Genomic DNA, 23227 nt, shown 5'->3' on the forward strand with positions numbered 1-23227 from the left:
CCTTGCTCCCAGCTCCTCGCATGCACACTACAAACTGAAGTGAGCTCCTTTTTAAAACCCAGGTGCCCTGATTAGCCTACCTTAATTGATTCTAGCACCTTCTTGATTGGCTGCAGGTGTTCTAATCAGCCTGTCTTAATTGTCTTCAGAAGGTTCCTGATTGTTCTGGAACCTTCCCTGTTACCTTACCCAGGGAAAAGGGACCTACTTAGCCTGGGGCTAATATATCTGCCTTCTGTTACTCTCCTATAAGCCCGACCCTGTCACAATGGTCACCCTCACCTTAATTCCTTTTCTAAATTCAAGGTACTGGATTGCATCTCTCGCCCTCAAGATGCATACTTCAACATATATTGATGATCCCACCCTGCAGGAAGTACCTTAGGTTCATGGTAGGCCTGACCATTACCCTGAAGAGTAGAGCCCAATACACTACTACATGCATGTTAGTGAATATCCTCAGTAGTGGTAGAACTCTTAAGGAAATCTTGGTGTGTACCCTTGCATGGAAAATTAACTGGTACAGAGGAAATATTGTCCGCTCTCAAAATCTGTTCATCACATGCTTGATCTGCTCCCTAAGCCTGAAAGTCACTAGGCAGAAATCCAACTTGACTTCTGTCCATAGACTCAAATTGATTGGAATGATTCGGCACTCCACCAAGTCTATGGCTTATCTTCTCTAGGATAGTTTTGAGAATTCTGTAGCTCTTATTATGCAGTTGGAGTCAAGTCTAAGCATCACGGTAAGGACTTTTCTTGCTCTGCAAGGATGTGAGGCTTCATGCACCTTAATCATGCCTCGTGCCAGACTACACCTTCAGTGCGTACAAGACTGGCTAAGGCTGGTGTACACCCTGATTTAAGCATCATGTGGACGTGCCCCTCTGGATGCCTCCATTAGTACGGTTACCTCTGAAATGGTGGAAGGACTCTTCAGACATCTAAAGCGATGTGCAAAAGGAACTCCTGCTGTCTAAAACTGTAGTGACAGATGCCTTGTTCTTGGGGTGGGGAGCTCACATGCAAGATCTTCAGGTGAAAAGCCTTTAGACAACATGAGAAGTATGGATGCATATCAATCTCCCAGAATGCAGAGCTGTGTGCAAAGCTTACGAGTCCTTACTGCATTGCCTCAAAGAACAGATAATCCAAATCAGCAATACAATTGCCATGTTCTATATCAACAAACAAGGTGGGATAGAAGTCTTCTCCCTTATGCCAGAGGAGGCATGAGCCTAGATCTCTCTCAGATAACATTTTAATCTTGTGGACAAAAAGGCCTGGTGCATGCCTATGCTGTGGTTCCATTGCTGCCCAGGGTGCTCTCCAAGATCAGGAAGGACTTGGACAAGATGATTTTGGTTGAAATTTAGAGGCAAATCTTAAATTTTTTTTTTTCCCTCTCCAGAGGAGAAAATGCTAGTAATCTTTCTCTTCACCATTCTTTCTTTCTTCCTTCTGAATCTGTGTTAGGGAACCACTTGCAGTCTCCCATAAAAGAAACACGTTTGTAATTTCACTTAAAGGACAGTGTCAACTTAAATTGCACTTTTCTAAGTGTTGTTTAGGGCAATATAAAGATTGAATTATAGAAAAGAACTCTCCATTTGTTTGTATTTTATTGTGCATTCTACTGTTTTCTCAGTATAGTTAGCCCCTTTTTTGGTATATGGGGGTCTTTTTAAAAAAAAAAAGGGGGGAGAGACATTAGATTTGGAAAATGTGACTGCAAAAATTAATATCTGGAATGACTTCTAACTCTCTGTAACTGACTAATTTTCAAGTTGATGTGTGTTCCTTCAGCAGTAATAGTCACTGGGGTTACATTCAGTATTTTTTTGAGTGCTGGCTGTGATGCATCCTTTGGCATCAGTGGATTTGCATATCGGAGCATGTTCCTGTCAACAGATGACAGTTAACTACATCCTCTGTTTTGGAAAAGTGTTTTGGGGCTTCTAGTGTTAATCCCACCACATTTGTGCTCACACAAACTGACATTTTGGGGTGCAGTTTTTCAGACCGTTGAGAGATTGTCACTGCCTGCCCTTTAACACTGGGTACTTTAAATGCTCTGCTGCTGTTGCTGACAGCCCAGACACCAACAGCCAGCAGACAAGCATGTGGTTTCCTGAGCATGTCTGTGCTATTCAGCCCTTGCTCTGCACTCTGACCCCAACAGCCTACCTACAACACAGCAACCCCACGCTGGTCTAGTCCAGACTTGGTTACTATTTACAGGGTGACCCAACTCTCTTAGTTCTGATTTTTCCCAAAACAGTCTGCCCTGAAGTGTCCAGGCCTCTCCTGGAACACTCAGACGTAATAAGGTTCATTAGAGTACATTGGGATGTTCAGACCAGCTGAAACTCACAGCTACGTATCAGGGTGTTCCTTGCCATTGGGCACTGGGGTACTCGTACCGTCTCTTACACTTTCATGGAACTGTAAAGACTCTCTGCTGCCTCCCATCCATCCAGTTTAGTGATGTCATACTTAACTAAATATTGAGAGACTTTCAATGTCTGATAAATGACTCCTCTCTATAGCTGGGTATCAGCAAGTCCGAAAGAGAATCTTAAAGACCATCAGTTTCAGCTTTTGCTTCAGTATAATCAATTTATTAAATTTTTATTTCACTTCATCTATTAAAGAAATTGTTATAAATAAGGCTTTCTACTTCATAGCCAGCCCACTTCTTGAATGAAATAAAAACATTATTCTTTAAAGCTGCCATATTGCCTGGATTTTAAAATTCTGCAGTGTAGACCTCTCCTAAGCCCTGGTAACTGGTCTCTGAATGAGTCCGGCCTGACACTGTCTCTCAAAGGGCCAAAAATCTCTGAAAGCTAGGGGAGTCCCAGTCTCTTGCCTGGAGAGTGGAGATCCAAGAGTAGGAATCCAGTCAGAGAAGCAGAACTACAGGAGGATATAAGTATCCCTTTCTGACTTGCGTTCTTTTCCAATAGCACACAAATAGCTATGATATCAGCACAGTGGTATTACTGCGTCAGTCAAACAGGAGAAATGGGATGCCTGGATAATAGAGATAAAACACAAATGTTTTCAAAATATGAGTACTACAGAGAAAATAGAGCTGTTTAAATTTGTATGTATTAACACACCACTTCTTGACAATCTTTGAAATTGACAACTATGAACAGCAGTAAAATCTGATATTAACTAAATACGTTTTTGATCCTGTTGAAACACCACTAGCAGTTGGAGGCAGCTGTATACTGTCATATGAGCTCTGAGAGCAAACAGCTCTTTGAAAGACACATTTTGAAACCAACTGAAAATGGTCCATTCAAGGTTTCTCTCTAATGGTTGAACCAGGCATAGCATTCAGTTCCGTCATAATCTGTGGGAGGGATGCACAACTGATGTTGAATTGAGGTGGTGTTTGTGAAGCATTTGTTTAAAAATATTTTGGTTGTGTGTTCTAAATTGCTGTCACAGGAGTTTATTTAGTTTATTTGTTCCTGTATATAACCTCTTTGTAAAATTTGTCCACTTGGAAGTCCCAATAGTCCAATATTTTTCTTCAGTTAAGATTCATTTGGAAATGGTAATCTGGATACTTCGTGTAAAGCTCACGTACTCTTGAAGTGCTCTGTGCAGTTCTTTAAGCTTTTCTTCAGTACCTCCATTAAAAAGGTAACACAGGAAAAAGTGCTTGCTTATGTATTCCCACAACCCTCAATATACCTTGTAGGAGAATTTGGGGGCTTTTAACTTTGGCAGTATATCCCTTTAAAAAACAGTGAATACAATTCTGTATGAAATTCAGTTTTGAGCTTCTGTTTTTTAAATTGTAGAATAGTCATATCTTTTGTTTCTTGTATTTTGGTCCACAGGCAGAGTTTCGTGAAGAAGATACCTTTTACATATTCAACCATGTAGATATTAAGATATTCTACCATGTTGTAGAAAAGGAGGCGGTAGGAGCAAGACTAGTAGCTGCTAAACTTGAACCGAAAAGGTGAGTGCATTTAAAATGGATTTTAAAAATTACTTGTTAAACAAATGATTTAGGGCTTATAACAAGAACTAAGTCAGTGCTCTAGTCCAGTTTGTGTTTAAAACTGAGCTTGTTAAACTTTGAAATCCATAGCAAATCCTGTGGTTGATACTCAGGAAACTTATTCCACATCGTGGACCTGTTATAGGTGCAGGACGTGTGTGTGTGTGTGTGTATCGTTCAAATTTGGCTTTCCTGGTAACCAAGGTGACCTGACCTAGTGTGTTTTAACTGACTTAGTGTCATTCTACTGACAAGGAACCTTAATCTGCTATTTCTGTCTCCAGTGTATTGAAGGTATCTGATGGTAGTGGTATACTCCCAGTGTGAGATTCTCCATTTGCCAGTTGGTGGTGGGGGTGGGGTGGAGCGAGGTTGCATTTTATTGTATGATTGAACACATTACCCCTGCCCTGGGTGCTGGTGAATCAGTATAGTTCAACTTTTGATGTCATAAGTGTTAGATATTCTAATATAGTGGTGCCTCCTCTAAACTAGTTTAAATTTCCTGTTTTCTATGAACAGCAGTATGAAGAAGCATGTATTTCAATTCTGTGACCCTCCGACAACTTAGTGTTCTCTTCTCCTTCTTCCTGTGGTGTATTTTTGTTGCTTTCCTTTTCCCTTTTAATATAATGGAGCTTGCTGCCTTGTAGGTCAAATCCTAAAAATTTTTTTTTTGTTTTTGTTCTGGGCCACCTAGCTGTTTTGACAGCAAAGTTAGGAAGTCCTATCTTGTACAACATAACTAAGTGACCTTTTCTTTCTATTTTCTGTTCAGAAAAATAAAATGTTTTGTAAACCTTACACTTTCACAGAGTGTAGGTTAAAGAAATGATGGCTTGTAATCTTAAAACTTTTGAATCAATTTAGCAAAACAGTTTTTAGGTAGTAAAAAGTACCACACTTGTGTATGTATATACTTGCTCCTTGCATCTGCTGTAACTGTTTTTTTTTTAATTTGGTTTAAAATCTGATTCGAAAGAAGAATCCTAAATGAGGTTGATAATTGAATGTCTTTAAAATTACAAAATATGTAACGTTAAATGAATGTTCTTGTAAGACTGTTGCTAATTAGATTAAATTTATAAGAAGTTACATAAATATCTGTGTATATTTTTCTTCCCACAGCTTCAAACATACACATATAGATAACCCTGACTGCTCAGGACCACCTATGGGTATAAGTAACAAGGCTAATGGGGAGATCAAAATTGCTTACACATACTCAGTTAGCTTTCAGGTGAGTGTTTGTTTTCTGTTTTGGAGGCCTCACTCAGATTGCTTACAATGATATTTTAGGAGCTCTAAAAGATGAGTGTCTAAAATTACTGCAAAATATTATCAGGCTCTTTTTAATAGCATGGTTCAAAAATAAAACTCCTTTCAGATTAGGATCTTGTGGTCTTTCATTGAGATTTTCATAGCTGACATGGGGATTTAGCTACCCAACTCCAATTAATTTAAATGGGGATTGAGAACTAAAAGTGTGGCAGATATGTCAGGGCTGATGGTTCTCTTCTCCAGTTAGCTCTTAGGTCAGGTCTATAGTACGGGGTTAAGTCGACCTAAGTTACACAACTCCAGTGACATGAATAATGTAGCTGAAGTCGACGTAGCTTCGGTCGACTTACTGCAGTGTCTATGCTGCACTGGGTTGACGGGAGAGTGATCGGCGGTCGATTTTAGCAGTTCTTCACTAGACCCGCTGAATTGATCCCCGGTGGATCGATCGCTGCAGCGTTGATTCACGGTAAGTGTAGACAAGCCCTTAGTTTTCGTTCCTTCCATGCCTTTTCTCACATGTATAACTACAAAGAATCAGGCAACTATTTTGTGTTACCTCTGCTTTCCTTTTGAGAGCACAAGCCCAGCCACAGGAATGCCCTTGATGGGGGCAGGGTGATGGCATAAGATATGGCTTTTGATGTAACCTATTGAAGGAAGGTTCCTCAAAGTATTGGAATGTAAAGGATTTCTAAGGTCCCTCTTACTGTGGTGTGTAAGAGCTAATAAAATAGAGAGGGGTTGCTGGGAAGACTGGAGATCATCCTTATCTTCACATATTAATCACCTTAAGTAGGCACTTGTCAAGTTTCATTTTTCTAGCCTTAAATTCCTCTATTTGGACTCTTCCCAAATGCATACACCTTTATGCATTCAAATGGGCAACTATCACTGTCATGCTGTGGATATCTATTTTAGAATCTTGGAAAAAATAAGAGGAAAATTTTAATTTTTGTATTTTCTGCTATTAATTTTTTAAAAACTAGCTATACCAAATTTATTCTAAGAGCAGCATAATACCTTGGTATATTACACCATTGCCCGATTGAACAAATGTGCTTGAACAAATTCCTTTAAAATTTACACAGCTTGTTGCGGACTTTAGTTCCAATATGGTAAAATGAAGCTGTATATGAAAGGGAGTCCTTATTCTTTAAAATTTGGTTGAAACATGGGTTCTATACCCATTACACACACCATTTTCCACGAACTTCATGGAGACACATTTATAATTAATATATATTAATAGTCTAATAATATTGTAGAAATACATGCTCTGTTAAATGGCCACATTGGAAATAAAACCCACAAGAACTCTGAAGATGAGGACGAACACTTGGCTTGTAAGAGTACAATATAAACAAAAGTATTGGATCACTCTCACCATATATGTAAACATTATGATGTTCACTTGGTACAGACTATAAATGGACATTCAAACTGAAGTTGAAGTAAATTTTATGCTTATTGAAAAAACCTGAAAAACATATTTTCTCCTCTGTTCCTAAGGGTTTTAAACATTTGGCCAGGAATGCTTGATCAGAGCTGAAATTTAACATATAAAATTCTCAATGAGGCATTCTCAGACTTTTGCTGTTAGTATGGCTTCCCTTTTTTTGTGTTTTTTTTAAACAAAGGGGTTTTTTTAGTGTCAAGAGGCACATGTTTTGAACTCATTACAAATGGATAGTTTTAAGTTTTGTAGGATTAGTCCATAATACTGTTTCTGAAATGTTCAGTTCATTGTTGAAAAGCTAACTGAGATGCTAATTACTTTGAAATTTGTAAGTGAGACAGGTAGATTTATCTGGTGTATTTTAAATACATACCATGGATTAAATAAGATTGGTCCCAAGACCGATCCCTGAGGAACTCCACTACTAACCTGCTTCCAGCCTGGCAGTTCACCTTTCAGTATGACTAGTTATAGTATAACCAGTTCCTTATCCACTTTTCAGTTCTCCTATTAATCCCCATCTTATCCAGATAAAACAAAATTTCCCATGTGGAACTGTATCAAATGCCTTACTGAAATCCAGGTAGATTAGATCTACTGCATTTCCTTTGTCTAAAAAAAAAATCAGTTATCTTCTCATAGTAGGAGATCAGGTTGGTCTGGCGTGATCTACCTTTTGTAAAACCATGTTGTACTTTATTCCAATTACCATTCATTTGTGTCCTGTGATAGGGTCAGGCCAGATGGCTACAGAAGGCAGATACATTGGTCCCAGATTAAGTAGGTCCCTGTTCCCAGGATAAGGTAACAGGGGCAGTTCCAGAACAAGCAGGAACTTGCTGGAACCAGTGAAGGCAGGCAGGCTAATTAGGACATCTGGAGCCAATTAAGAAGAAGCTGCTAGAATCGATTAGGACAGGCTGGCTAATCAGGGCACCTGGGTTTAAAAAGGACCTCCCTTCAGTTAGGGAGAGGCGCGTAAGGAGCTGGGAGTCAGAGGATGTGCTGCTGGAGGGCTGAGGAGTACAAGCGTTATCAGACACCAGGAGGAAGGTCCTGTGGTGAGGATAAAAAAGGTGTTGGGAGGAGGCCACAGGGAAGTAGCCTAGGGAGTTAAAGCTGTTACGTAACTGTTACAAGAGGCACTCTAGACAGCTACAATCCACAGGGCCCTGGGCTGGAACCGGGAGTACAGGGCGGGCCCGGGTTCCCCCCAAACCTCCCAGACACAGGAGGAGTTGACCTGGACTTTGGGTTCCACCAGAGGGGAAGGTCTCTGGGCTGTTCCCCGACCCACATGGTGGATCAGCAGAGACTGTGGGGGTTGTTCATCTCCTTTTCCCCGTGCTGGCCAGTGATGAGGTTGTCTGAGCAAACGGCAGATTTGAGCCACAAAAGCGGCCAAACTGAGGGCTGCTGTGAATCTGAGGCGAGCAAATTCACCAGTAAGCACAGGACCCACCAAGGTAGAGGAGGAACTTTGTCACAATCCTTAACAACTTTCTCTTTCAAAATTTGTTCCAAGACTTTGCATGCAATTGAGGTCAAACTAACTGGCCTGTAGTTTCCTGGGTCACTTTTTTCCCCTTTCTTAAAAATAGGAACTATATTAGCAATTCTCCATTCATAGGGTATGACCCCCAAGTGTATAGATTCATTAAAAGTCCATCCTAGGGTTTGCAATTTCATGTGCCAGTTCCTTTAATATTATTAATGGAGATTATCCAAGCCCCCTGAGTTAGTCCCATTAAGATGTTTGAGCTTGACTTCCACCTCAGATGTGATAATTTCTGTATCCATATCCTCATTCCCATTAGCCACTCTGTCACTACCTTCAAGATCTTAATTAATCTTACTGAAAACTGAGGCAAAGTATTTGTTTAGGTGTTAGGCCATGCCTAGATTATCTTTAATCTCCACCCTGTCTTCAGTGGTTAGCAGTCCCACTTCTTCTTTTCTTTTTATTTATGTGGCTATGGAACCTTTTACTATTGGTTTTAATTGCCTTTGCAAGGTCCAACTCTGCTTGGCGTTTGATCATCATAATCTTGCCTTCATTCTCCCTCTCTAGGAACAGGCAGAATCCCACTGAAGATCACTTGAGCCTCCATTTCCTTAAGTGTTTTCCACAGCTTCCCTTGATACGTTCCAGAGAGAATTTAGCTGAATCATTGATTCCCACATCAAGGACAATCAGTGGATTCTTTCCTGCTCCCATTAGGATCCTCTTCAGCCTCAGGTCCACATCCTGTATCTTAGCTCCTAGCAGATAGCACACTCTTCTGTTCTCTGGATCAGCTCTGGTGACAGGCCTGTCTGTTCTTAGGGAGTCTGCAATCACATAGACCTGCCTTTTCCTGGTGATGGTGTGATTCTCCGGCCTTCCTCCCGTTCTTTCTGGCTGCAAGTTCTCTTGTCTTTTATTCTCCCTTGCAATCTTCTGCGAGTCGTCCTGTATCATGCTAGGGCCCTGAACTCTGGGTATCTCCATTGGCTCTTCTTATAGAAATAGCTACTTGTGACGGTTTCCACCCAGCTCCAGGGTGCCACCTGGGGCTGCGGTACCATTGAGCTCGCTTGACCCACCAGCCTGGGCTCCCTTTCACCCTGTAATGCTGTGGCAAGCTGCAGACACGCTCCTGGTCTCACCTTTCACCAGCATACAGGTAGGGAGACACCCAGCTGCAGAAACACAGAGACTGAAATCAGCTCTACATGGGAAGGCTCAGCTAAGGATTTGCCTAGTACTCAAGTGCACACACCCATCTAGAGAATAAACCCAAAATTATACCGTCTTGCACTGCACAGAGAACTATACAGTGCAAGCTCATGAAATTCGCCACCTCCCAAAGCGTGGAGGGGAATATACACAGCTTTCTGTCCCAAGTTAGAATTTCCACACACTAGTTTAACACCAAACAAAAGCAAGTTTATTTACGACAAAAGAGAGATTTTTAAGTGATTATAAGGGATAGCAAACCAATCAAAGATTACACAGCAAATAAAACAAAACACAATCTAAAATTAATATACTAAAGAAATTGGTTACAAGTAGCAAATTCACACCCTAAATGATGTTTTAGGCAGATTCCAGAGACTTGCTGGCAGCTTAAAACTCCAGATATTCCTTTCACAGACCAGACCCCTTCTAGCCTGGGCTCAGCTCTTTCCCCTCCCACCCCCAGCTCAATCTCTTTGTTCCTCAGGTGTTTCCAGAAACCTTCTCTCTTGGGGAGGGAGTTAGTGATGAATGAACCATGATGATGTCACTCCCCTGCCTTAAATAGTTCCTCCATATAGCGGATATCCGTTGTTTCCCAGTTTGATCCTCACCCTTGGTCAGTGGAAAAATACTAGTATTATCATGGAGTCCAGTACCAGGTGACTTGGTCACATGACCCTGCAGCCATAACTCAGAGACTGTTTATAGTGTCCCCAGGAAGACTTCTCAGTGGGTGATTAGTATCTTCAAAGGCCTATTGTTTTCACGAATGGCTCTTCCTAGCGAGACGTCTAGACTGATTGCATTCTGCCTAGTGGGCTTTCCCCAGTTGTAAACAAATTTGCAATAGATGCCTAGACAATATTACTAATTTCAGATACCAAAATGATATGTGCATACAAATAGGATAACCATATTCAGTAAATCATAACCTTTCCAGTGATATATCAGATGCCTTATTTTGTATAAAATGCATCATAATTATGCCATTATCATAACAATATCTCTATACAAATATGGGGACATAATACCACATCGCTCTTCTCTTCTTTGTCCTCCCACCTTCTGTTACTGCCTGCTGTGCCCCTTCTTCATTCTCCAACTCAGTAAACCTGTTCCTGAGCTCTATTTCTCCTTCACTTTGCTTGGTTCTCATAGTTACATGCTTTCACTAGCCACTTTCCTTACCCAGCAGTCTCCCCTCAGAGTTCTTCAGTCCACCTTGCATCTGCAAGTCTTGACTTTTTTTTTCTCTTCAGCCTTCTCCCTCACCTGCTCGAATCCCCTTCGAAACTCAATCATCAGCATCTCTAAAACTCAGGTCTTCTCTTCCATCAGCTCTGTCAAGTGGCACTTCATACAAACAAAGCTTTTTTCAGGTACCTGCTCTAGGATCATGTTCATCCCGCAGCTTCCACGTCTGGTCATCTTCATTTTCTCTTCCATTGCTTGGGTCACTACCACTGCTGCCTCTGTGTCTGTCCTAGCCTTCCCACTTAAAGCCCTCTCAAGGGGGAAACAAAGGAAAAAAACCAAACAAAACCCAAGCAACAAAACCTTGAATAGAAAAACAGGTGACTTTGTACTTGGAGCTATAAATTGAAGGTTGTATTGGTTATGGCTTGTTAGATAATTTATATAGCAACCTATGTTTTATATAGTTCTTTTCAAAAAGTGAAACTCTTTGATCCCCTGAGGACCTTATGGTGCTAAACATTCAATCAGAATGTTCAGATGAAGTTTATTAGGAAACACATTTGTTTTCTATGTACAAACTTACATAATGTTTCATTTTCAGGAAGAAGAAAAGATAAAATGGGCATCCAGATGGGATTACATTTTGGAATCTATGCCACACACCCATATTCAATGGTTTAGGTGAGTAGAAAGTTTTAGCCTTCAAATGCTATATACTGGACCGTTTTTTAGGAGCACTAGATGTTGGTTTTTGACAGAGGATTTTTTTTCTTTTATGTAGCATCATGAATTCCCTGGTGATTGTCCTTTTCCTATCTGGGATGGTAGCTATGATCATGTTAAGGACACTGCATAAAGACATTGCAAGATATAATCAAATGGATTCCACTGTAAGTCTGGCCTTTCTAAAAATCACTATTCTATGGCGGGGGTAGGATGTAAATTTGTAGAGCCTGAATTTCTTCTATTGAGTGGGTAACTGCTGTGTTAATACCTGTCATTCTTGAATTCATGTGTTAGCTAGTGTTCTTCTAGGTTTCTTGTGTGTGTGTATGTGTATAAGACTTTAAATAACATAGGCTCAGTCTTGAGGAATCATTTTGCTGTTACAGCATTTGAGATTGGGGTTGGAACTTCCACTGCTCCAAGATACAATCTTGTAGATGAAAGTTAGGCCCTTCTCTGAGAGACTGCAGCTTGTTTGAGTCATGTTGCCTTCCTTGTAAATCTTATTTCTTCTTCTAGTGCTATTCCCTATGTATATTTCACACATGGGTATGCCTGCACGACATGTGCTGAGTCTGGAAGTTTTTCCAAGTAGTATCCGTTGACCCACACATGCACGGTATCTTTCCTCCTGTTTCCAACCGAAAGTATAAGGGACCATGGTGACACCAATCCAGTTCCCTCTTACTGCCATGTGACCCGAGTTGGAACCCTGTCCTCATTCACTCTTCTTATCTGTATCCCTTATACAGTGGTGTCAGCAGTGTACCTTTAAGTATGAGCCACGGAGCGGAGACATCAGCACTGAAGCCCAAGGACTCGGGTTACAGGGCTCCCCATGAGAGCAAGGGAGACCCTTGTAGGCATAAGGGCAGATCCCTGCAGTGCCAGATTGGGTGAGATGTCGCATATGGATCCCACAGAACTGGTGCCAAAGGTCCCCCGGCTGGAGAGTAAGGCAAAGGAGAAAAGGGATCTCATGATACCAGGGCACAAACAGGTTAACTCCATCCACTAGCATGGGCCTGGATGTACCATCAGTACTGCCTCAAATATATGGAGACTGGTCAGCTTCAATGGTCACACCGTGTCCCTCCAGTGTCTTGATGGGAACCGTGCAGACTGTGGCCATATGGAGACTTTTCTGGCATCAGAAGAGGTCTTCCTCCCTTTCCCGCAGTCTCCGCTTCTGTAGGGCCCAGTGATTCTCAGGGAGGTTTCTACCCTGAAAGATGAACCACTGTTGCAGGAGAGGCCCCTTGCCTGTCCATCGGGCAGGGGCCTCTTGGTACTGACATACCACTGTTTCCAAAGACATAATCATCATACTCGGAGGAGTCAGAGGAAATAGCCCCACTGATGTCTACGGTACAGTACAGGGTTGCTGCAGCTGTCTGTCTGGGCTCCCATCTGCCTGGCTGTGACACCACCCCCTCCCCCGCAGTGACGCCTGGTATTGCTTTCTGTGGGGACCACTGTATCCAATGGATCCCTCTTTTGGACATACTGGGCCCCTGGGACCATTATAACAGGTGCCTGGCATCATTGCAAGAGTCCTACTGCGCTTCCTCTTCTTGCCAGCCAGTTCCATTGGTGTACGAGGAGGAAGCTGTTGAGCTGGTAATGCTGGTTCCAGCCGGAGCTGCCTCATCGCTGGATAATGCTGTCATTCTCTTGCCATCCTGCCAGCCAAACGAGCACTGGCGATATCAAGATCTACTCCAGTGGGTGGCTGATTACCTGCAAATTTCATTGGAGAAGGTACGGGACCCTCAACACCATCTCCAGAACATCTTACAGCCACAGGGACCATACAGGGTCGCCCTTCCCATAAATGAGGCCATACTGGAACTGACCAGAGCAGTTTGGCACACACCCGCATTGTATGTCCCAACCCTGAAGCGAGACAAGGGACTCTATATTTTGTGCTGGCCAAAGGGTCCAATTTCATCTTCACTCACCCTGTCCCTAATACACTGGTGGTGCAAGCAGCTGTAGAGAGGGCTCAGCAATACCCACAGAAGTTCCAACCAGATAAAGAGTTGGAGAGGCTGGATCTCCTGGACAGGAAGGTCTTCTCCTCCGCAGGCCTTTATATAGCAAACTACCAGGTATTTAACTTTAATACCTACACCTGGCTGGTGGAGTTTAAGACAAACTTCCTGGGGAAGATCAGGTCCAGTTCCAGTCCCAGTCCTCGGTGGACGAGAGGAGGCTGGTGGCAAAGGTGGCTCTCCAGGTTGCAGTGGATACTGCGGTGATACTGTATCCCAGTCGTTGGCCACAAAGCTAGTCCTGCTCAGAGATTCTTGGTTCCTCTCTTGGGAAACCCAATGACTGGTCCAAACTACTATTCAGGACCTCTCTTTCAACAAGGCCAATCTGGTCAGTGACAGAATGGATCAGTCTCTGAATTCCCTAAGGACTCGTGATCCACCCTGTGGTTCTTGGGAATCTACACTCCAGCCCAGGGCCGTCCTTAGGATTTATGAGGTCCTATGCAGTATTAAACCGGTGTCCCTATGCCCGATGGCAGCCCAGCCTCGCATGTGTGTTTTAGATAAGGGTGGTCTTTTGAAGGATTTATTTAAAAAACTGTCTGAAGATCCAAGCATTTAAGGCTAAAGATCAATACTCAGATTGTGCATCTAAAAATCTGTGCAAGAATTTTTTTAGAGATGTGCTTTTATAATCTTCAGTAACATACTAATGACGTATTTTTAAAGCAAATTTTAAACTAAGGTCCTGTAGACTAGCATGTTCTGAGTAAATATTACAATAATGCACAACTATTTTTGTCAGTAAATTCAGAAACTGACAGTATATACTTGGGGGTTAGCAAATGACTGTTAAATGGTTTCATTACCACTTGAATGGCTCTTCAACAGTTTGTGTTGTGCTAATAGGTCTGGTAGGCTGGAAGGCTTTTTCACTTTTAAGTTCTAAATCCCCTCAGAGGAAGACTCACCAGGCTGCAGCAGCCAGCTGTGGTGGGAGCCTGCAGGAAGGGTCAGAACAGGGTGGGAACAGAATAGGAAGAGGCAGGAGGGGAGGACACTAAGACCCAAGGGTGCCCCAAATTTTTGGGTGCCCTACACAGTCGTGTATGCGTAAGGATGGCCCTGGTCTGGCCCCCCCCAGAGAAAACAACATAAAAAACCAGCTCTTCAGACCGTGGTCATCTTCCTCCTATCCCTCCTACTACCAAAGTCCACTGGAACCTCCTTGCAAGTGACCAGGATCCCAGAGAGCCTGTTTCCCAGCTCCAACCACAACCATATCTTCCATGCACTCGCAGCCACTGGCCGAAAGCCACTTTTCACATATAGTCCGAGACCCAGGCACCACCACCAATGCCACCTACTTTGCCACATATTATCTTTGGTAACCGCTTCACCACCTTTGCTCACAGTTGGAGCAGGATCACCATGGACAGTTGGATTCTGGAGATTATCTATCACGGATACTCCATAGAGTTCCTTTCCTCCTCACAATCCTTCCTCCCTTCCCCAGGAACCCTTCCAACCCATTGATTCTTCAACAGAAGCAGACTCCCTACTCCTCGGAGGTGTGATAGACTCCTGCCTCAATACCAGGGAGGAGGGTTCTACTCCCCATATTTCCTCATCTTAGGGGAGAGGCCTATCTTGGACCTTTGACAGCTCAATATTTTCATCAGGAAGCTGAAATTCAGGATAATTACAGTGGCATCCATATTCCCCTTCCTTCAGAAGGGAGTGTGGTATGCATCTTTCATGTCTAGAACTGCAAATTTTCCATATAGACATTCAGCCATCACGAGGAAGTTCCTATGGTTCAGAATTGGACAGCAGCACTACCAGTTTAGTGTCCTCCCCTTTGGTATTGCAACAGCACTAAGGACTGTCATAAAGCTGTTTGTGGTAATAGTGACCCAGATGCGACATCAGGGACATAGTGTTCCCATACTGGATGACTGGCTTCTGGTAGGACAATCCCAACAAGAAGTTGTCTTCACAATAGTCTCTTCAGTGCCTCCTTTGGCTACTTAGGTGTTTGCATAAATGAAGAAAAGTCCATTTTGTTGTCCACACAGACAACTACATTTCATGGGAGTAAGGCTTGACTCTGTGGACAGATTTTATACTATGGGCATCCTGATCGCTCACATTACCCGTAAGCCCTGCACTGTGGTGTGTCAATTCCTTTCCCTCTGGGGCCATATGGCCGCATGCACCTATGTCACCTTTCTCCAAGCTTCACCTGCGATGCCTACAGTTCAGGCTCCATTTGACTTACGGGCCAACCAGTGACTTCGACTCCAGAATCACCATTCTCTCAAGAATTCTCACTTCTCTTGCTTGGTAGTCCAACTTGACCAAGGTCATGGTGAGGACCCCATTCAGCCCTTCCATACCGAGGGCCACTTTAGTGACAGATGCCCCTCTTACAGTATGGAGTGCCCACTTGGACGGCCACAGAGCCCAAGATACATGGATCACACGGGAAGCCAGGCTTCACATAAATGTCCTGGAGCTCAGAGCAGGCCTCCTAGCCCTCAAAGTTTTCCTTCCTTCTCATATGTTCCCTCCATGTGCAAATCCTATTGGACACTATCACTATGGTGGTATATATATATATATAAACAAGGAAGAGCAATATTTCATCCTCTCTGCTTGAAGTCAGTCAGATTGTGGAACTATTGTGTAAGAAATCTGGTTACCATACAGCCCTCATACCTCCCAGGTACTCAGAACAGACTGAGCAGAAGTCTGCATAGACAACAAATGGGAAATATACAACACAACATCTTTGTGCAGTGGTGTACTGTCCTATAGGATCTTTGTGTCCCAGACAGTTTCCCATGTGCTGCTCCAGGGGGCCATAGACAGCGACTTCCAGGGCATATTATCCTGCTTCCCTGGATGGCCAAGCTCTATTATGCCTTTCCCCCCATTCCCCTCATACCTCTAATTCTCAGGAAGATTTGCCAAGACAGAGCCTCCATCATCCTTCTAGCACCCTGTTGGCCCTGACAGTGTTGGTTCTCTGATCTCCTGTGGCTGTCTGCATGCCTACCCATCAGCATCCGCCCATTCCCCAATTTTCTAACACAAGACCACAGGAGGCTCAGGCAGCCCAACCTGACCTCACTCTGCCTCATGGTCTGGTATTTGGATGGGTGTTGGACATAGAACACTTCTGCTCTGTCTAGGTCCAGGAGATCCTTAACCAAAGCAGGAACGAGTCAACTGGAACACGCTACCAGGCTAAATGGTGCCACTTCTCAGCTTGGGTGCACTGCCACCATCATTCCCTTGCCATGGTTTCAATTATTCTCGAATATCTTCTTGCCTTAAAAACATTGGGTTTAGCCCTGAGCTCTCTTTGTGTACCCCTAGCAGCACCTTCCCCTGGCAGAGGAACACTCATTTTTATGCACCTAGTGACAGTTTGCTTTATAAAGGGCTTGATCAGGACCTTCCCACCAGTCATAAAACCATGCCCCACTGGGATCTTCACCTCGTCGTGTCAACTTTCACAGACCCGCCCTTTGAAGCTATGGCACCATGTGCCATGACCTACCTCTGTGGTGTTCTTAGTAGATATCACTTTGGCCAGAAGGGTCAGTGAGCTTACGGCCATGATGGCAGGCCCTCCTTACACAGTATTCCACAAGGAGAAGATCTCTCTTCAGCTACACCCCAAATTCCTCCCCAAAATTAGCTGATATGGAATTCAGACAATCAGTTCACTTGCCTGTATTTTTTTCCCAAAACCTCATGCCTCTCCTGGGTACAAGAAATTGCACTCCCTTGCAGCAGACATGCCCTGGCGTTCTACCTGTAGCAAACCAAACCCATTAGAAAGTCTTCAAGAGTCTTTGTCACCATAGCTGAAAGATCGAGGGGCCAATCCATATTCTCACAGAGAATTGCTAAGTGGGTCTCAGGATGCATTCTAGAATGCTATAAGAGAGCAAACCTTTGCTCTCCTGGGAGTGTTACAGTTCATTCCATGCGAGCACAAGCAGCCTCCATGGTATCCTTATTTGACGTCCTGCTACAAAACATTTGTAAAGCTGCAACTTGGCAATCTGTGTACACGCTTTTGGCACATTACGCCGTGACTCAAGTGAGAGCTGTGAATGCAACAGTAGGAATGGCTGTATTACAAACAGCTCTGCTGCCAGCCTCCGCACCTAACTCCACACTGATCACTGCTTGCAAGTCACCCACGTGTGGAATACACATAGGAACTAGCACTTGAAGAAGAGGTGGTTACTTACTGTAACTGGAGGCTCTTTAAGATGTGTGGTCCCTGTCTGAATTCCACTACCCACCATACTTTCCATCTGCTTTGGACTTGGTTACAATGCTCTAAGAAGAGGAATTGGAGTGGTGTCAACTTGCACGGCCTCTTATTCCCTTAGTTGGGAATACAAGGGAAGATAATGTGCATGGGCGGGTCAACGGCCGCTTCTTGAAAAAACTTTCGGATTCATGCGTGTAATCCACATGTGTACTAACCCAGATAAGAATTACACCTCTCGCAGGACCTTCAGTTACAATAAGTAACCTCTTTTATGTAGGTGTCAGAGGACTCTTACCTTTGGACTCTTCCCTTTTGAATTATGCATTTTTCTTTTCATGTTGCTGTGCACAACTTTTTTTAACCAAATAGCATATTTCCAGTCCAAATAATTCAATAACTCTATGGAAAACCATTAATTGGTAAAAACATTACTATAAAGAGTGTATATACTACCAAAAAAGTACAGAAATTAAACTTATTTTGAGATGCTTATATTTAAGATTAATTTACATAATTCGCTCTTGTTTTTAGGAGTTTGCCTATTAAAAAAATTTAGATTAATTTTTAATCAAGGAGACATTTTCTCAACTTTGAAAGAAAATATAAGATGTAACTCTTAAGCTAGACGACAACGATATTTAAAACTTTTAATTCTCCAGTCATCGAGGGCCAGAGTCTAATATTAAATATGACACTAGTCATGATGACACTTTAGCAGATTGAAATCTAAATTATATACTAGTTTGCTGCCTTGGCTATGTAATTTTTTTAAACAGACTAATAACCTTTTTGTGATTTCAGATACAATAGCCAGCTCACTGAACTCATTTCAGTTGAGATGGATCAACCTCGACTCCGTTAATGAGGGTGGAAGAACAAAATAACTGAACTATTTTAAAAAGAAAAGAGAGGTCCTAGGAAAATAGACTTCAGTAAAGCATAAATATTTAGAAAATCTTGCCCTGTTGTGTCCTTGTCTGTTTTTGCTGTAGCTGAAGTTTCTTGGTTTTACATGCTTTTGCCAGATCCCTAACATTTTTTTTTCCAATATTGCTGCTGAAAATCTGGCTCAGACATTCCACTGTTGTAAATTATGTAAAATGTTGTCTCTTTGGGGTTTAACACACTTGAAGTTTATTTGCAGAATTGCTGCCTCTTATTACAATATTGCAATTCTAGGGGAACTGCATTTCAAAGCTTCTCATGATTTGGACCAAACTTGTAAAATTTGCCTTTTTCAAAATGGCTGCTCATTTCCATTACTTATAAGGGCTGGAGTAGCAGTGGGTCTTCAGTCACAATGAACATCACTTGCACGTTGCAGAAAGGATACCTATGGTAACGATGACTGCTGTCTACCATTATTTCCAGTGGAACTGAAGCTAGACTGCCTTCAGCAAAGATGGCTGCTTTTCTGCTCTATTTTGGAACTTGGTATTGGGGAATGTAGAGGAACACAGTGTAAAGATTGTAGGTAGGGGAAGGAAGTGGCAAGAATGGGGGCAAGTGAATGCAGAGTGAAGAATAAAAGCTGTGTGCTGAAGCCTGCAGGGAGAATGTGAATGGGGATGGAGACTAGGGTCCTAATCCTGCAGTTTGGCTACAATAAATCTGTTCATGTGAATGCAGCTGTGAGATTGGGGCCTTAGTGGGGCAGGAAGGAGACACAATATTGATGTGTGCGGTTGGAGATAGGGTAGAATGTCATCTGTCCCCAACCCAGTGGTAAGAAAAGTTTCCTCCCAAGTAACTAAGGGGAAGGAGTGCATTTTTTAAGGTTGAATTTTGAACCTGAAATGATGCATACAATTTAGTTAGGGGTGAATGACTTCCCCCTAAATAGTCAAATCAAAGGGCAGATGGGAAAACTATATAATCTTTTTTTACTCTTTCCCTTTTAGGTTGCACATGACTTTTTGAAGGGGGGTCTGACCTATGACTTTTGAATGCCTGCAAATGTTCACACTGTATTTGTTTTTTGTGTTAGCACTAACTAGTACAAATTTACTATGTATTAATAGCTTATGTTTCTTAGGTATCAAATATGATTTAGACAACTAAATATTTTTTTTAACCAAATAGCATTTTTGAAAGGGGATTTAATGCATTAAACTGGTTATATTTCCTTTTCAGGAAGATGCCCAGGAGGAATTTGGCTGGAAACTGGTTCATGGAGACATATTCCGGCCCCCAAGAAAAGGAATGCTACTCTCTGTTTTTCTAGGCTCTGGGACACAGATCTTAATTATGACTTTTGTTACTCTGTGTAAGTCATGGGGAGTGGGGGGAAGAGTAAATTCCCCCCCCCCCCCAAAAAAAAAAAAAACCCTTAACTTCTAATCGCATAAAACTAATTAAGTGGAGATGAAAGAAACGTTTCTAGATAACATTTAAAAAACTGGAATTGGAAAACTATCTATTTCCTGGTTGGTGTATACAGTCAATATGGACACTAAGCTGAATAAAGTTACAGGAGATAAATTATACATTAGCTGTAGAAAACTCAGATATAATTTTAAGAACCTTCTAAAATTGTGCATCTGTGCTTGTAGTTTTTGCTTGCCTGGGATTTTTGTCACCTGCTAACCGAGGAGCATTGATGACCTGTGCTGTGGTCTTGTGGGTGCTGCTTGGAACTCCAGCAGGTTACGTTGCTGCAAGATTCTACAAATGTAAGTAAAAGTTACTTAAGGTGACAGGTCTTAAGTTCATTAGTTTAAATTATCATCACAGTAGTGGCTCTCCCCACCCCCTATTGTTCGGTATCTCTTTCCCCTCAGGACAAAACAAAAAACAGAACATGTACATGGTTAGATGGTTCAGTGTTCTGAAGCCTGAGAGTAAGCTGCTTAAAAATATTCTCAAAGCAGGTATCCTGTGAGTCTTTTCATAATGTGAATTAATTTCACTTCTATAGATTTATAGGAAGGAACACATTACATTTCTATTAATACTCGGGTAGTGATTTCTGACAGTTTTATAATTTCATTATTTTCCATCATTACAAAATTACTGTAGTTGCTTTAATTTTGGGGGGGAGGTGGTGATATGCATTTGAAAATAGAGTTTAGCTTTTTCCCCTTTTCAGTTAATACCTGCCTTCTTCATCAGGGTGTGGCTTTAGTCAGGGAAATAAATGTCATAGGGTCTTTGCTGATTCTGGAGGTCCTCCCTCTGGTATTTTGGTGCCTTATGATGGTGAGCTGGCCCTGTATCTCTCAACTGTCCTTGACTGCCCCATTCAAGTGCTGAAGGAAAGTAAATTAGTTCTTCCTCTGCCTCAGGGGAGACTTGCTGCAGGGCCAAGAATGCCATTCAGTCCAAAGCTTTTCCTTACCTGCTTTTTTTAGTTTAAGATACGACCTGCTAATGGCTGACTGGTGCTGAGTCTCTCCAGGCATGCTTTGGCTATTAACTCTGGTTTTAGGAAGGAATTTTCCCCCTGTTGCAGACTGGCCTTGGACTTCTGGGGTCTTTCATCTTCCCCAAACTGTTTTGGAGTTTGTACTATGGAATAGGGTTTCCCTTGTCTCATTTTGTTACAGTTTGTAGGGTGGGTGTTCACTAGTGGCGGTGGTAAAATAATCATTTGCTAAACCCATTTCTGACTACAGGCTTGCAAGTTGGTTTGAAAGGGACTTGCAGAGTTGATTAGACTGTGGGGCTGGTGCTTCATAGTTGAGAACAAATTGAGGGATCTTTTGTCCAAGTCCTGATTCCCCCTTCAAGAGAAAAGTGATTTGAGGGGTTATGGCATCAAACCTAATACCATGTCATTGGGGAGGGAGACTGCTAATGGTAGTATCTCCTAATGGGTTTAGTGGCGATGAGAGTAACTTGTCAGCCAGTGTGTTTGGATACTCTACTGGACTAGCAAACTGCTAGGTGACTATTTGTTAATTCCAATTTATTCTGTCTGCGATTCTCATCAAATGATTAAATCAGCGGTGTATCATGTGAACTAAAAGCTGTACATTTTTATTACAGTATTTGTGTGTGCATATATATTAGTGTAAATATGCAGAAATGTAGAGTTATATACAGTTTAAAAATATAACCTAGACATTGTTTAAATTAATGTATTAGAAGACTTGAGCCCAAACTGAGACTAGTTAGTGTTAATAGACACTACCAGTTCCTACCAAGATGCTAAATAAGGATGGAAACTTAATTAGGACAATCTAATTGTAATCGTACCTGACTCGTGAAATAAAAAAACATTTTATTAGTAGTAGTAGTAGTAGTATTATGACAAAGCTCAGATGAAATTGCCATCTTCGCTGAATTCAAACAAGAAGTTTGGCGCGTATAACTACAATTCTTATAAATTTGGCACACCTTTAAAAGTCCGTCTAAACCAAGCTGATTTAGTACTTGGATATCACTCTTTTCTTATTTCTAGGATTCATAAGGAGCACTAATGTTGGCTCTTTAATCATTATTGGTAAACTCTATCCAAAATTTTAAATTCATCGTTTTTTAAAAGATTCCTATCTATAAGTTTTGTTTGCATCAGTATGGTTGCAAATATGTAAAAATACGTTGAATCTGAATTTATATTGCTAGTTTATTCTAATCAAACTTTCATCTGAATGTTAAATAAGCTAGTGTAAACCTTGAGTGATCAAAAAGTTTAATTTTCTAAGATGATTTGAGTATGCTGCAAATCAAGCTCCCTTTTTAACATAGTAAATTAAATACACTATGGATGACTAAGCACCTAATTCTGCTTACCTTACTTACGTGAGCGTTTCTACTTCACATGGAGTTTGGCATTTAGCTTTGTAGGAAGGAGGGGAAAAGTGTGTATATATAATATAATAAATTTGACACCTACTTTATTCTCATTTTCAAGATGTAGTCTTAAATATTTCTTTTGATAGGAAGGTGTGTAATTGAGGAGCAAAGCAATAAAGCAAAATCAGTTTTCCATAACTAAATATTTTTAGTTTAGTGCTTTAATCTTAATTTAGTAGAGTTGAAATAATGTTCTGCTGGCCTGCTTAAGTATAACTGTTAAATAATGTACTATTAAAATAAACTGTAATCTGTGCACTTAATGCATATTTTGATAGTTATCAAATATTTTAATACAGCTTTTGGTGGTGAGAAATGGAAAACAAATGTCCTGCTGACATCATTCCTTTGTCCTGGGTAAGTTAAATCTCTAAATGACTATTCATACTTGAGTTAAATTTCTGACATAACTAATTTTTAAAGCTTCAGTTATACCTATAAACCTGCTGCATCTTCTTTTCATGCCAGAAGCCACGTGAACAGCAAGGTGCATTTGACAAAGACAAATGTGCTAATTGCGCACACTATCTTTTTCTGTACATTTTGTTTTCTCTCACCATGTGAAAAGGTTGATTATGTAGTAGTAGCATGACAGTAGTAAGTTTTTGAACAGGCACACTTTTTTTCATGTATTTGTTTTTACTCTAGGCTGTTTCTCAGACCACACTGTAGTTGGTCTTATATGTTGTCATATATTGTACAACCCTTGTGTAAATTTTTTCTA

General features: G+C 41.6%; 1 protein-coding gene across 1 annotated transcript in view; it reads left to right on the forward strand.

Moving 5' to 3' along the window:
• TM9SF2 (transmembrane 9 superfamily member 2) overlaps positions 1-23227 on the forward strand; it is a 63760-nt gene that overhangs the window by 20862 nt on the left and 19671 nt on the right. The window contains exons 6-12 of the mRNA XM_037896410.2: positions 3861-3985; positions 5156-5267; positions 11288-11367; positions 11468-11576; positions 19840-19972; positions 20259-20378; positions 22803-22860. Of these exons, the coding sequence (XP_037752338.1) occupies positions 3861-3985; positions 5156-5267; positions 11288-11367; positions 11468-11576; positions 19840-19972; positions 20259-20378; positions 22803-22860 (737 nt within the window). The remainder of the gene's footprint in view (positions 1-3860; positions 3986-5155; positions 5268-11287; positions 11368-11467; positions 11577-19839; positions 19973-20258; positions 20379-22802; positions 22861-23227) is intronic.

Source organism: Chelonia mydas, chromosome 1 (genome assembly GCF_015237465.2).
Source record: "Chelonia mydas isolate rCheMyd1 chromosome 1, rCheMyd1.pri.v2, whole genome shotgun sequence".
Lineage (NCBI taxonomy): Eukaryota > Metazoa > Chordata > Testudines > Cheloniidae > Chelonia > Chelonia mydas.